The sequence below is a fragment of the Podarcis tiliguerta genome, assembly GCF_965153285.1.
Source record: "Podarcis tiliguerta genome assembly, chromosome: 3".
NCBI classification, from domain to species: Eukaryota; Metazoa; Chordata; class Lepidosauria; order Squamata; family Lacertidae; genus Podarcis; species Podarcis tiliguerta.
The window spans coordinates 105543328-105557664 of NC_139536.1; the positions used below are offsets into that span (position 1 = coordinate 105543328).

The 14337-nt window shown below is 44.9% G+C and overlaps 1 protein-coding gene across 5 annotated transcripts in view; it reads left to right on the top strand.

Moving 5' to 3' along the window:
- The window catches only part of PAK5 (p21 (RAC1) activated kinase 5), a 114150-nt gene that overhangs the window by 71980 nt on the left and 27833 nt on the right, over positions 1 to 14337 (top strand). For all 5 annotated transcript variants that reach the window (XM_083431944.1, XM_083431946.1, XM_083431947.1 and 2 more), the window contains one exon: positions 6727 to 7512. In XM_083431944.1, coding sequence (XP_083288070.1) covers positions 6727 to 7512 — 786 coding nt within the window. The remainder of the gene's footprint in view (positions 1 to 6726; positions 7513 to 14337) is intronic.

The following is a 14337-nucleotide window of genomic DNA, read 5'->3' on the forward strand; positions in this document are numbered from 1 at the left end:
GTCCAAAACATCTGGAAGGGTAAAAGGTAAAGGTAAAGGATGCCTGGACACTTATGTCCAGTCAAAGGTGACTATGGGGTTGTGGCACTCATCTCACTTTCAGGCCGAGGAAGCCAGTGTCTATCCACAGACAGCCTTCTGGGTCCTGTGGCCAGCATGACTAAAGCGCTTTTGGTGCAATGGAACACTGTGACAGAAACCAGAGTGCACAGAAACACCGTTTACCTTCCTACTGCAATGGTACCTATTTATCTTCTTGCAATGGCTTGCTTCTGAACTGCTAGGTTGGCAGGAGCTGGGACAGAGCAATGGGAGCTCACTCTGTTGCGGGGATTTGAACTGCCGACCTTCCGATCAGCAAGCCCAAGAGGCTCAGTGGTTTAGACCACACCACCACCCGTGGACACCAGATGGGCAAAGATTATCCTGCTCCTTCTGTTCCTCCACTCTTGGCCCATTGAGCTCTTCATCCACCAATATCCTCCAATCCACCATTCAGTATCTAAGAGGAATTTCTCAGGAGAGTGTTTTCTGGGAAATTTTCCAAAAATTTTCTTTTTTAACCCCATTGCAGATAACTCCCATCTCCCGGCAGAGATAACATTTGGCAAAATACTGTCTCCCGGTTTCAGCACCTACAGACAGCATGGAGAATTTTGGGAGGCCATTTTCACCCAGCTCTAATCCCCCTGTCCACCCATCAACAGAAATAAAATTGGATAGAATCAGACAGAATATGGGTTTGAGTTAATGGTCTACTAGAAAGAAACTATAATGTTAGCGTCAGAACTCAAACCAGCCCAGTTACCCTGGCACCCGTTTGTGATAGCCAATTTATATTAATGGTGGATTGAGGAGTTTATCATTCACTATTTTCTGAAGTCAGACATGGCTGTTTATACTTAATTAATCTTTAAGGATGTAAGTGCCTTTCCCTCTGTATAAAGCTCCTCTTTCCCCCTCAAATATTCATGAATTAATATGAGAACATTAATTACCGTATTTTTCTGTGTATAAGACTAAGTTTTTTTCCTTAAAAACAATGTCAAAAATTGGGGGGGGTGTCTTATACACAGATACATCTCTCTCCCCCACACATTTTCTTGAATCGGTGTCCCCCGAAATAAGGGGTGTCTTATACATGGGGGTGTTTAGGCCGGGCTCTTGAAAGGAATCTTTCACGAATTGTTGCATGTGTGTATGCGTTTGTCCATTTTAGTGTTTGTCCATTTTGCTACTTGTCCTTTGAATGCACACTTAGAAATACACTGGTTTTTTTTAAAGGGAAAATAGGGAATGCATCCTCAACATGAACATAAAATATAGAATTATTTGCTTAACGTGAGTTCCTATTAGGGCAAAGCAGTTAATCATCTACTTCATTATAGTCAGCGTTAATACAGTGGTTTTTAAACAGGAGCTGTTTTTCATCTCCTCTTTGTAACATGGCGAGACAGCTGTTCTTGCAGACAGATCCATTATAGCTTATCACTAGAGAACAGGCCGCTAACATAACACCATGAATTATGGCTATTGTCACCGGCAGCCAGAACAAATGCCGGAACTCGTCAGAAAGCAATGGAAAGCAGAGGATATCTGCTCTTAAGGAGAAGTGGGCTTTAACTCAAAGAGATTGGCTTTCATTGATTTTAATGTATGAGAGTCGCTATGGCACAGAGGCGTGGCATAACTCAGTGTTGCGATATTGATTTCTCCAAAGCTGCGTTCTGGTTTGCATTAATGCATGCTGTTTAGCACTCGCCAGAGATAGAGGTATGATAACAAGTAGGAGCTGAAACTGTGGGGCGGTGCATGCTCTCATCTTCGCTATGCACAGGGGTGCCATGTGGAAGAATGTCCTCTTCTTGTCCTGCCCCCTGCCCCTGTTTTGAAACTCTTTGAGAGTGTCTTGTACCTCTGGTCAACTCATTGTTATAAACAATAAAATGGGTGTGTGGGCTATGAATGCATGTTGAAAGCACAAGCCTTTTGCTGGGAATCACAATGGGGGATGGTGCTGGCTTGGCTTGTGGGTGTCAGGGACTGGACTGAGGAGGAATGGTAGGAACCACCACCACCCCTCTTCCTGCACCTTCCCAAGAAAAGGAGGACAGTATAGATTTAGAACAGTGGTTTGCACAAGGTCATAGTGCAGAGGGGAGAAGCTGGGAAATATTGGGAGAGTAGCAGGAAGGAGAAGCACCAGGGGAGAGACAGCTGACAGTGTCTCTAGAATGCATTCGTGACCACCACTCCTCTCCTAGGACCAGGCGTGCATTGAAGTAGAACAGAAAGCACAGATCAGCTGGCCCAGGGGTGACGTTGTATAGGAGAGATGGAGGGAGTGGGACTTTACTTGGAGCAACGCCATTACCTAGAGAGAGACCGCATTCCTTTGTCTCTCACAGTGAATATTGAATAAACCACTTGGTAAGAACTCTTCTTGTTTTATCTGCTTCTTTGCTGCCACCATGGGAGGGTAGGAGAGTGGGCTTCCCATGGACATCTGCTTGGCCACTGTGAGAGTGGAGTGAAGGACTAGATGGATCTTTGGTCTGATCCATCAGACTCTTCTTAAGGTCTGATGTGAGATATCAGTTCAGCTCACCTCCTAGGAGAATATATGCCTCTTGCCTGCAACTATGCCTTGCTGTTGGGACGTGGGTGGCGCTGTGGGTTAAAGCCTCAGTGCCTAGGGCTTGCCGATCGAAAGGTCGGCGGTTCGAATCCCCGCGGCGGGGTGTCTCCCGCTGTTCGGTCCCAGCGCCTGCCAACCTAGCAGTTCGAAAGCACTCCCCGGAAGTGTCTTCGGACAGCGCTGGCCCTTGGCCTCTTTGAGTGAGATGGGCGCACAACCCTAGAGTCTGTCAAGACTGGCCCGTATGGGCAGGGGTACTTTACCTTTACCTTTATGCCTTGCTAGTGTTGTTGGCAATGGGGAGACAATGGAGTGCACCTCCCGTGGGCAGTGCGTCCAGAGATCCTGGGCTGCCCAGATGACCAGATCCCTCCTCTTGGCCATGCTGATGTGATCCAATGGAAAGCAGAGTGATACGTTTGGCACCAGCTTGGCTGCAGGAGTTGCCAGAAGGAGCCATTCAAGGCATCATCCAATCATCTTAGGAACTCCACTCCAGATCTTTGTAGGGTTTACTCCTGAGCCTTTTTCTTTCCCAAAGATATCCTGCAAGACAGCAGAAGTCTGGGGTAAGAATTTTCCTTCTCCATATGTCTCTGGTGATCAGTCCTCCAAAGAAGAAACCGAACTCTCACATAGCACTGCCCTGGGACTTCTCACTGCTTAGGAGTGGGAGTGGGAACATGCAACAATGTTTTGGAATGTTACACTATTATGAAGGGGGTGGTCCTCCAGGTGTTCTTGAACTACAGTTCCCATCATCCCTGATCATTGACCACATTGGTTGGAGCTGGTAGAGAATAGAGTCCAACAATATCTGGAAGTTACCATGTTGCTTTCCCTCATTCTATGACCATAAATCTACTGAGTTTCCCCACATCCTTGAGTGTTAAGAAGTCCCACAGGCAAGTGATACCAAACTTTGGTTTCCTCTTGGAGGAGAAATCACTGAAGATTAGCGACTGTGCCCTAAATGAATCCTTTTGTATGGGTTTGGGGTTTTTTATATTTTAAAAGCAAAAACATAATCTAGCTTGATTTTTCGTTAAAAACATCTGCCCTGTGTAACGCAGTTTGCAAATATCCAACAAATATGACCATCAGGCAGGCAAGGCCCTGTTGTTGATGATGATTTCTTTTCTCACAAAGTGATCCAAAGTAACTTTTTTAAAAAAACACAACTAAAAACAACCACAAAACCCTAAGAACGCAGCTAGAAAATCAAAAGGCAGGATTAACTAATCTGACCCCATTAAAAGAGGTCACAGTTTTGCCCCTAAGTTTAAGAGTCAAAAGTCTGGGCTAAGAGAAAAGTCACATCTCCCAAATATGTAGATAAAAATTGTGTCTCCCTGGGGAGATCATTCCACAAATGAGGGGCCCATCCTTTGAAGCTCATGCAGAGGGTTCCTAGCTGCTGGTTCCTGGCATGATCTTTAAAGCCCTAAACCCCCTCAGCCCTATATACCTGAAGAAGCGTCTCCACCCCCATCATTCTGCCCGGACACTGAGATCCAGCTCCGAGCGCCTTCTGGTGGTTCTCTCATGGAGAGAAGTGAAGTTACAGGGAACCAGGCAGAGGTCCTTCTCAGTAGTTGTGCCTGCCCTGTGGGACACCCTCCTATCAGATGTCCAGGAGATAAATAACTAAACAACTTTTAGAAGACATCTGAAGCAGCCTTATATAGGGAAGTTTTAATTGTTTGGTGTTTTATTATGCTTTTATATTTGTTGGAAGCTGCCTAGAGTGGCTGGGGCAACCCAGTCAGATCAGTAGGGTACAAATAATACATCATCATTATTATTATTATTATTATTATTATTATTATTATTATTGCTATTTTTCTAGAAAAGGAGGTGCTGGAACTCACTATGAACTTGTTCTGTTATAATGGCAATGGCACCCACCTGAGAGGTGCTGGAAAATTGAGTTCCTCTCAGTTCCGACTGAAAAAAGCACAGATTATTATTATTATTATTATTATTATTATTATTATTATTATTAACCCATGTCACCCACTGCCCATGTCAGCTACAGGAGGCCTTTACAAAGCCGCAGTATCTGTGCAAATCACACCCTTCACTACTTCCATCTCTTTTCCTATCGCAAGGAGTAGCTTTCTCTTCAACGCATGGATTTTTATCAGGATTCAGGGCCAAGTAAGTGAAGGTGTCTTCAGAATTCTTCCAGGAGGTGGTGTGTGGGATGAACAACCCCAGATAAGGCACAAATGAAAAAGAGCTGTTTCAGGTGGAGTAAGGGGGAATAAATCATTTTGTATGCAGAGCAACCTTGTGCCTCCATAGGGTCCTCCTCTCTGCTCAGAGAAGCAGAGAGAATCCACAAGACAAAATAAGGGAGGGAGGGAGAGCAAGGCGGGAGGGGAGAGAGAGAGAGAAGAATCTCCTCTGCCTTGAAGCCTAAACACAGGGAGAATATTAAATTGGCCCTTGTATCTGAGCAACATGTTGACACAGGGGAAGTGGGTTTCCCTTGGGTGCTTCAGTCTTGCATTAAATTATAAAGCATTTCATTGCCAATCCTGCTGTTTTATGATGTGGTAATTAAATATGAATGGGCTGTCAATTGAAACACAGTCACATTACTGAACGGCTACAAAGTCAAAGGGGAGCACATCTGCCGCACCTCGTTCGACCCTATGGTTTCAGTATCAAAAGCCACAAAACAGCAACACCAGCTTGTAATTGCAGACAGAAACCAGCGCAAGCCCTGCCCTCTGCTTGCCTCTCAGAGCCGTGGGGATGGGCCCCGGTGGCGGCACCACCCTCTCCAGCTGCTGCTATGAACTGGCCAAGGGAGGAGGCTGCCTGTAACAGCTGTGGAGAGGCAATGGGATGCTCCTTCACTGCCACCACTCAAGACAAGTGGCGGCTCATTCTCCTCCCCAAGCTTGGCAGCAGCAGCACTGGTGAAGGAAATAGGGACAAATCAGAAACCGGGTGGCTTTCATAATTCTGGGACTGTCCCTGGAAAATCAGGACACTTGTGGGGTATGTGTCAGGCTTCTGGGATTCCAATCCCCCTCCCTCACAGCTGGCTGCCAGAAATGGGAAAACAAGACGTTCTTACCAAGGTAATCTATTCAATATTCACAGAAGGAGACGTAGGATGTCTTCTCTCAGACAATGGTGTTGCTCCGAATAAAGTCCCACACCCTCAGTCTCTCCTATTATATGTCATTCCTACACCAGTTAATCTGTGCTTCCTTCCTCTGAGCTTTCTGTTCTCCTACTCTCAAGGCCCGCCAGGAGCTGGGAGGGGGAGGGTCTGGCGTGCTTTCCAAAGACACAGAATCTGTTAGCTGTCTCTCACCTGGTACTTCTTCTTCCTCCTCTCCCATTATTTCCCAGCTTCTCCCCTCTGCAGCCTTTGAACTGTGACCTTCTGCAAACCACTCTTCTAAATCTATGCTGTCTCCCTTTTCTCTGGGAAGTGCAGGACGAGGGGGAGGGTCTCCACCATTCCCCCTCAGTCCAGTCCTTGACAGTATAGAACTCTAGCTATTTCCAGGCTTCTGGCCCTGTGAGAAGCGAGCAGATTATTAAAGCTCAGTTTGAGATGCCATGAAAGCTGTTCAGAGCCAAAAAGAAAAGTATCCCTTGTATATCTTGTTCCTTTTCTTCCTTCTGCCTCACAATGCCTTGGTAGTATTACCTTAAGTGTTCTTTTTAGGGAAGAATAAAGTGCCCAATAATAAGCAGACATCCTGTGCTCCATATCCACTTGTATAAGTAAATCTAAACTGAGGAGTGATTTCTTTTCATTCAGTTGTATGCTGGCAAACTAGTTGTTAGCTTTGGCTGGCACTGGTACAGACTGGCATCAAGTAGCAATTTATTATAATAGTCTCTACTTGTATATGGAGTTTTCAACAGTATGCAATAATGCATCTTTAGGAGGAAATGACATATTTTTTTTGTCCTAAAATGTTACATTTGATGGAGGGACATGGCAGGCTATCAGCCTGTTCCTCGCCGCATTGTTGAAATTGCTCTGCTCAATAGTTTTATCACAGTAACATGAAATCTAAGACGGTCTTTAATCAAAAGCTATCTTCTGTTCCCAGACCATCGTTAGAGGAAATAAACCTTGCAAGGATACTTCAATCAATGGATTGCTCGAAGAATTCGACAATATCTCCGTGACACGTTCCAACTCACTGCGGAAGGAGAGCCCTCCCACCCCTCGCCTGGGACACGCCAATCATATCGAAATTCACCAGCAGGAAAATGGCTACATCACGTATTCTCAGTATTCGAGTGAGTCGGAGACTGCTACGGACTTCCTTGCCGAAAAGTACAGAGACAAGAGCATTCATGGGGAAGAGTTGGACAGATATTCCAGGGGCAGCTGTGCTGCCAAGCAAAATGGGCACATGGCGAAAGTGAAAGCCAGCGAAATGTATTTTTCGGAAGCTAAGCCCCTGAAGTCTGATATCTCTAGGTTCTTGCCAGATTACCATGCTCACATGGAAACGAAAAGCAAACTGAATGAGTATGGTGGCTTGAAGCTGGAATATCAGAGGGCTCCTAGCGGATCGTCCCTGGATTATAAAGAACCTTTTCATTTCACTCCTTCTAGGACTTCCATTCACAGTCATTGCTCAGGAGAGAGACTAGAGTACAGTGACAGCGACTGGGCCAAGGATGATTATGACAAAAGGCCAAAGTCGTCCTATGTAAACCAGACAAGCCCTCAACCTGCCATGAGACAGAGGTCCAGGTCAGGCTCTGGTCTCCAAGAGCCAATCATGCCCTATGGAGCAAGTGCTTTTAAGTCCCATCAGCAAGGCCATTCGTATAGCTCATATACCTACCCTCGATTATCAGAAACCGCAGCAGGCATTCCAAAGGTAAACTTTTACAGGTCAACCTTTTCGACATTGTGGTCATTTCAGTATTTGGAGTTGAACACTTATTTTGCAATCTGATTTTAGCCCCAGTATCCCTGTGGGTTCTGCAGAAAACCTGGTTTCTTCCCAGGGAGATGAAAGGTTCTTGCACATAGGCCTCTGAATATGTATGAAGGTTTCTCATTTTTTATGGTTCAATTGGAACTCCAGTGCTACTTCTAAAAATTGGTACTGGCACTAAATCAAGCTGTGTAGTTCAGAAATCAGTTTTTTATTTGTTTGTTTGTTTTTTGGCCAACAGATACTACTAGAGATGTTCAAAACCAATCCATTTGTTGCCAAAAAAATTTCCACCTATGTGCTTCATAATATCAGATCTAACTGAAGAGAGACTCAGATATCTGTGCTTTTAGGTGTCCCTCCAGCAGCTATCCCATGTGTTCACTTCATTTCTTCCAATGGGAGGTGCATCTGGATGGGAATCTAAGTATGCATCCCATAATGATCTATACATTTTTGGCTAGCTGGTACAAGAGTTTCCATACCCAGCTACTGCTCCCTGCCCACCCCCACCCCCACTGACCGCCATCATGCAGAAGAAGTTGCCCAGGCAGCCAATCATCATTTGTTTTCCTGGCAGATAGTAAACCAGACAGCAGTGGAAATTTCAGGACAGTCAGACAAATAGCAAAAATTAGGGTGGTCCAATTGCTGTGGCATCCCTATACATGACACTTAAATGCACAGCTGCAAAATAATGATAATAATCATAATCATAGCCAAATGTATATCTGTCCTCCCCCACTTCCCATTACGTTAAATAGAATTTGCCTGTTGTGGGTCCTAACTCTATGTCATTAGTAACCCCACTGCAAACAAGCGAAATCCAGTGATGTAGCTCTCCAATAGGTAAGTTCTCCAATATGTTAAAGAGGAGGGAGTCAGTGGGTGGTTGCTGTTCTGGGCGGCACCCACACATTCAATGCAGTGTCTAGTTTGGCCTATAAATCAAGGATGTCGTTGGACTACAATATGCACCATCACTGACCATTGGCCCTGCTGGCTGTGGCTGATGTGAGTTGTGTTCCAACAAAATCTGAAGAGCCACAGGGTCCCCATCCCTCCTGTAGAGGCTTGATAGCTTCTCCTGTGAGCAACGCCATGGTTCTGATGAAGCCAGGTGCCCCAACTCTAGTGGGCCAATGTGTCTTCGCCCTCCTCAATGTTTGTTGGAAAGGGGCCCCTTATTGTGTGTGCATGATGTCACATGGATCACATGTTGTCAGTTCAGTGGCCAGCTCCTCCAGACGATGTGACATCATGCAGGCGCCACACGCACCTGGCCCACTCAGTCGTTTGAAGCCTTTTCCCATGAGGATTTGAGCACATCTTCTCAAAAATACCTCTCATATCTGAGTTAAAATGATGCTTCTGATTCACAGTGCCATTCTATACATGACTGTGCAGAAGTAAAGGGCCGTTGAGTACAATGGAACTTTCTTCCTGGTCAGCAGATATAGGATTGCAGTGCCTGTTTCATCCGTCTGTTCCAACCAGGCTACGATTTCCAAAACAAATAGTGTTTTTGCACAAGGAAAAATCAACAACGGATGTCTTCCTGGGGGGAAATGGTGATGGTTTAAGTCTAAAATCAATTAATGACATAGATTATTTAGCTCCCCATCATTATTTTTAGTTCAGGTTTGTTTTTTTGAATTACCTCTGGGGATGGGGGTATCTAAATTTTGCCCCTTCTTCTGTAAATCTCCCTTGATATTTTTCAGTGACATCAATATCACCCTCAAGACCTTCCAAAATATTAACCATTTCCTACTTCTAGACTGAATCTTTCTCCTTGCCAAGTGCCTGAGCATGTGCATGGAACACTATAGCCTAAATGCACAGACACAAGCAAGCCTTATGAAACAGCAAATCCACACCTGGCTGCTATTGCTGCATATATGGTTGAGCTTCAATTGATACAAGCAAATAGTTAAAGTCTTTGCTACGGAGAAGACTTTTGCAGCAATATATGCCATTGGCCCCAGAACAATCCTGGTGAATTCTGTAGGCTTATTCCAGAGTAAGAGCTAGTTTAACTGAGCCTTTTAGAACTGTACAATATGAGCTGACTCTACCCATAAATGCATAAAAGAAACCCTGATGCATCAATCCTCATCTAATCCAGTATTCTGTTCTCAATGGAAGCCAACCAGACATCTTCAGGAAGCCCAGAAATCTGTGCATGAAGACAGCTCCCCTCCCATGCTATAATATAATAATAATAATAATCTATTATTTATACCCCACCAAACTGACTGGGTTTCCCCAGTCACTCTGGGTGGCTCCCAACAGAATATTAAAACCACAATAAGACATCAAACATTAAAAGCTTCCCTAAACAGGGTTGCCTTCAGATGTTTTCTAAAAGTCTGATAGTTGTTTATTTCCTTGACATCTGATGGGAGGGCGCCACTACCAGGAAGGCCCTCTGCCTGGTTCCCTGTAACCTCACTTCTCACAGTGAGGGAACTGCCAAAAGGCCCTTGGACCTCAGTGTCTGGGCTGAATGATGGGGAATGGAGACGCTCCTTCAGATACACTGGGCCGAGGCCATTTAGGGCTTTAAAGGTCAGCACCAACACTTTGAATTGTGCTTGGAAACGTACTGGGAGCCAATGTAGGTCTTTCAGGACTGGCATTATATGGTCCCAGCAAACTCTCCCAGTCACCAGTCTATCTGCCACATTCAGGATTAGTTGAAGTTTCCAGGTCACCTTCAAAGGTAGCCCCACATAGAGCACATTGCAATAGTCCAAGCAGGAGATAACCAGAGCATGCACCAATCTGGCAAGACAGTCTGCAGGCAGGTAGGGTCTCAGCCTGCATACCAGATGGATCTGGTAGACAGCTGCCCTGGACACAGAATTGCTGTGCCCCCCCCAAAAAAAAACCCCAAACCCACATTCAGAGATATACTGTCTCTAAGGCTCTAACTTCCATTTGGGTATCCTGCTTATCTGTGACTTTGTCTCATTTCCCTGCAAAGCCATCCGAGCCAATAGCCGTCCCTACCGCATCTTGCAACAGGAAATCCCGCAAGTTTATTGTTCTTTGTGCTTGTCGGCACATTCTCCCATTCATTCCAAGTTGGCATTCTGAAGCTGTTCTGCATTTCAGTTTGGCCCCATGGCCAATCCAGGGGAGGACAGGCTATGTGACACATTTAATCACATACCTGAACTGCAGTCCACAATGCCCACTGAGTCAGTCTTCATTTCAGGGAATCAGCTACGTGGGGTGGTAGAACTGCACTTCATTTTATTTAATTGAACATGTCAGGGTGGGGATGTCCATTGTCTGTTTTCCTCTGCTATTCTGCAGAGACGCAGTTATCCGCCTACGTACCCATAGAGGCTGGATTTCTGGATCAGCGCTTTCGATTGCATTCAAATCAGATGGCTCACTCCCCAGTCACCCCCAGCAATCTCTTACACCTTGCTCTTTCGAAGTGTATAAAATGGTTGTTTCTTGTTGCTGCTGATGTTGCATTCTCATCCTGTACCTTCTATTTCACTTTCGCTCCCCTCCCCAGAAAAAAAGTGAAATGAGTTTTTTAAGCAGGAGGGATATCCACCTCCTAGCAAATGAAAGGCCCTTTGTGCCAAAGGGAGAACAGCCTTGCTTGCCTTACACAGAGAATAGGCAGCACAGCTGTCGCTGCAGCAGCAGCAGCATGTTCCGTTTCAGTGCTGTGCTTTTGATGGATTTCTTGTCAGAACTTAATCTGCTCTGCTGACCTGGACCTGAACAATCAGATTCCCTTCCCTCCACCTCTTTCCATTTTCTTCAGTCATTCAAAGAATTTCCTTTGGGAGATTAATTAAAATATAAATGTCAAAAAGAAGTATGCAATGAAGCAATACGTATAGTGCATGCCGCTCTCTGGATTTTGCAATGCTGTGGATCTCTATGCTTGGACCTGATTAGAATTAAGGTGTGTCAAGTTTATCTTTTGTTACGCATGTCACAGAAAGCAAAAAATAATAATGGAGCATCTTGAGTCATAAGTGTGTAAAATATAAGCATGAGTGCATTTTTACAAAAGCTTGTTTTGTTTTTCTTTTTTCCTTAAACCTGTCTCTTGTAGTTGGCCATGCCTTTAAAAAAAAATGCTAATGCTGATTCAATTCATTAAAGTAAATTTCAAATCACTAACATGGAAAGGTAATTAGACTCTATCTAACATGTGAGCTGTCCACATCATTATCAAAAGACAAAGAGGAGAGGGGACAGAATAATTACCAAGCAACCTCTTCTCAATAATTTGCCGGATATTTGTCAAGAGCTTTCTCATGGAGAGAACCTGTAACCATTAATTTAAAAGGTGGAAGAGGACTGGCAGATAGACACGCTTAATTTCCATGATCTGAAAGAAAGAGAGAAGGCAACTGCTATAGATCTTCACATAATTAAAAAGCAAACACAGCAAAGCCTCTCAAGATGTGGTCTAAAGTCACATGAAAGAGAACCTTGTAGAAGCTAAGCAGATCTGTGTCTGGTCACTACCTGAATGGGAGGCCAGATGGGAAGCCTTCTGGCTTGAATTCCATCATGGAAGGACAGTGGGATATGGTTGTGAACAAATATACATAAATATAACAGCTTCTGCATTACAAAGTTGTGCCCATCCCAGATTCTCACAGTGAAGTTACAGGAACCCATGCTACCTTGGTAGGATATCAACTTTACATCTGGTTTTGTAGCAGTCCAGGGATGGGCATCTTCAAGGCATGCTTGGTTGCAGCCAGGTTTCCTTCATTTTTGGCTTTCAAACTTTCAGTTGTCATGATCTGAGAAACGTTTGAAAAGGTATAGCCTCAGACACTCAGAAAAAAACAGAGAGCAGGCCTTCTAATGAACCAGAGATCTTTAGAAAGGTCTACCACCCAAAAGAGTGGGACGTGGATGGCGCTGTGGGTAAAACCTCAGTGCCTAGGACTTGCCGATCACATGGTCGGCGGTTCGAATCCCCGCGGCGGGGTGCGCTCCTGTCGTTCGGTCCCAGCGCCTGCCAACCTAGCAGTTCGAAAGCACCCCCAGAGTTCAAGTAGATAAATAGGGACCGCTTACCAGCGGGAAGGTAAACGGCGTTCCGTGTGCTGCGCTGGCTTGCCAGATGCAGCTTGTCACGCTGGCCACGTGACCCGGAAGTGTCTGCGGACAGCGCTGGCTCCCGGCCTATAGAGTGAGATGAGTGCACAACCCTAGAGTCTGGCAAGACTGGCCCGTACGGGCAGGGGTACCTTTACCTTTACCTTTACCACCCAAAAGAGCAATTGGTCCCTTCAACCAAAGTGACGGACAAATGCCATTATTTCCCTCCATACCTGGGTTTTTTTGAGATGCTCATCAGCGTTGGCAACAGAATATGGAATAGGCTCGACCTCTTCCAGAGAGGCTCTCCTTATGAATGCAAGCCACCACCACACTTGTTCAAATAAAACTGAAACTGAGAGGTCTTGCACTAGAGGAAGAGTCAGAGAAGCAGCCATCCATGCACTTAAGTTATTAGCAGTCAGCCTCCCATGTTAAGCATGGTGCTGACCCAATCCCCAGCAAACATGGACTCCTTTGTCATTTTGCGAGATAATTAAAGCAGCTTGCCATTAATTCACGGGTGAAATAATCACACGTGTCTGTTGCCAGCACCCAGCTCATTTATATCTCTGAAATTTGCAGCTCTAAAACACAGTTGGCGGTTCCACGCTTGGTGAATAGTCAGCAGTTTTTGGAGCCTTTGGAAGCGCTCTTCTTTGAGAAAGAGAAGCCCGACAGCTCTACACTTCAGATACGCCTTCTGAGCTTGCAGGAAGCCTTCTTTCTATCAAAGCTTGCTGTGAGATTAAAAGACGAGCGAGTCCGCCGGACACGAGAGTTTGCCAGACGCTAATCTCTGCATTAAATCTATCTTCCTCCATTGAGTACACCCTACTCACAAACAGTCCGGCGCCATGCAGCAGCCTACAGTGACAAATTGATGCTGCGGCGAACTCCCTTCCTCCCCTCCGCCCCACCCTGCAGTCTTAGCATAAAATGGTCAAATGATGTTCCACTGCAGAATTCAATTTCACAGTTCAGTTGGATCCTTGATTACACTGCCAAATTCAGATTAATGTGCATTTAACTAACATGGATCAGGGAACTCCTGGCTGCCAGCCAGCAGTAAAACTAGCAACGGAGAGCTGTTTAAGAGCTCTATGCTTTGTCCTCCCTGTGCGCCACCACTGAAATTGATTGATTAAATAAATTCACAGCTATAATTATTTGTAATTGTGCTACATCATGAGTCTGTGTCGAAACCCCCACCCACGTCGGAGATGTTACACACATTATCCCAAGCTCTTTTGCTTTGAACAAAGCTGAAAATTATTCCTTTTCAGAAATGGTTTACATTTTCTGTTGTTAATCTTGCACCTTCATAGGTACAATTTCCTCAGACTGGCTCAGAAGAATATTTGAGAATGTCAAGAATAAATGGATAAAAAGCTAGGTGGGACATTTAAAAACAACAACAAAGAATGCAGTAGTCTGAATTCTAACCTCTCGCGAGCAAATCTGATTAAGCGTCAATGCAAAACATCATTGTCATCTTGCAAAGACTGCCACTGATTTAATTTCTTTTTGACTTTTTGATTTAAACAATAGGATTTTTTTTAAAAGAGTTGGTCATTTTAGGAAATAATTCAGGAAATGGCTAACTCCTGTATTTTTTCCTTGAGAAGGCTCCTTTTAAAAAGAGGCTGAGCTCCTATTTGATGTGCT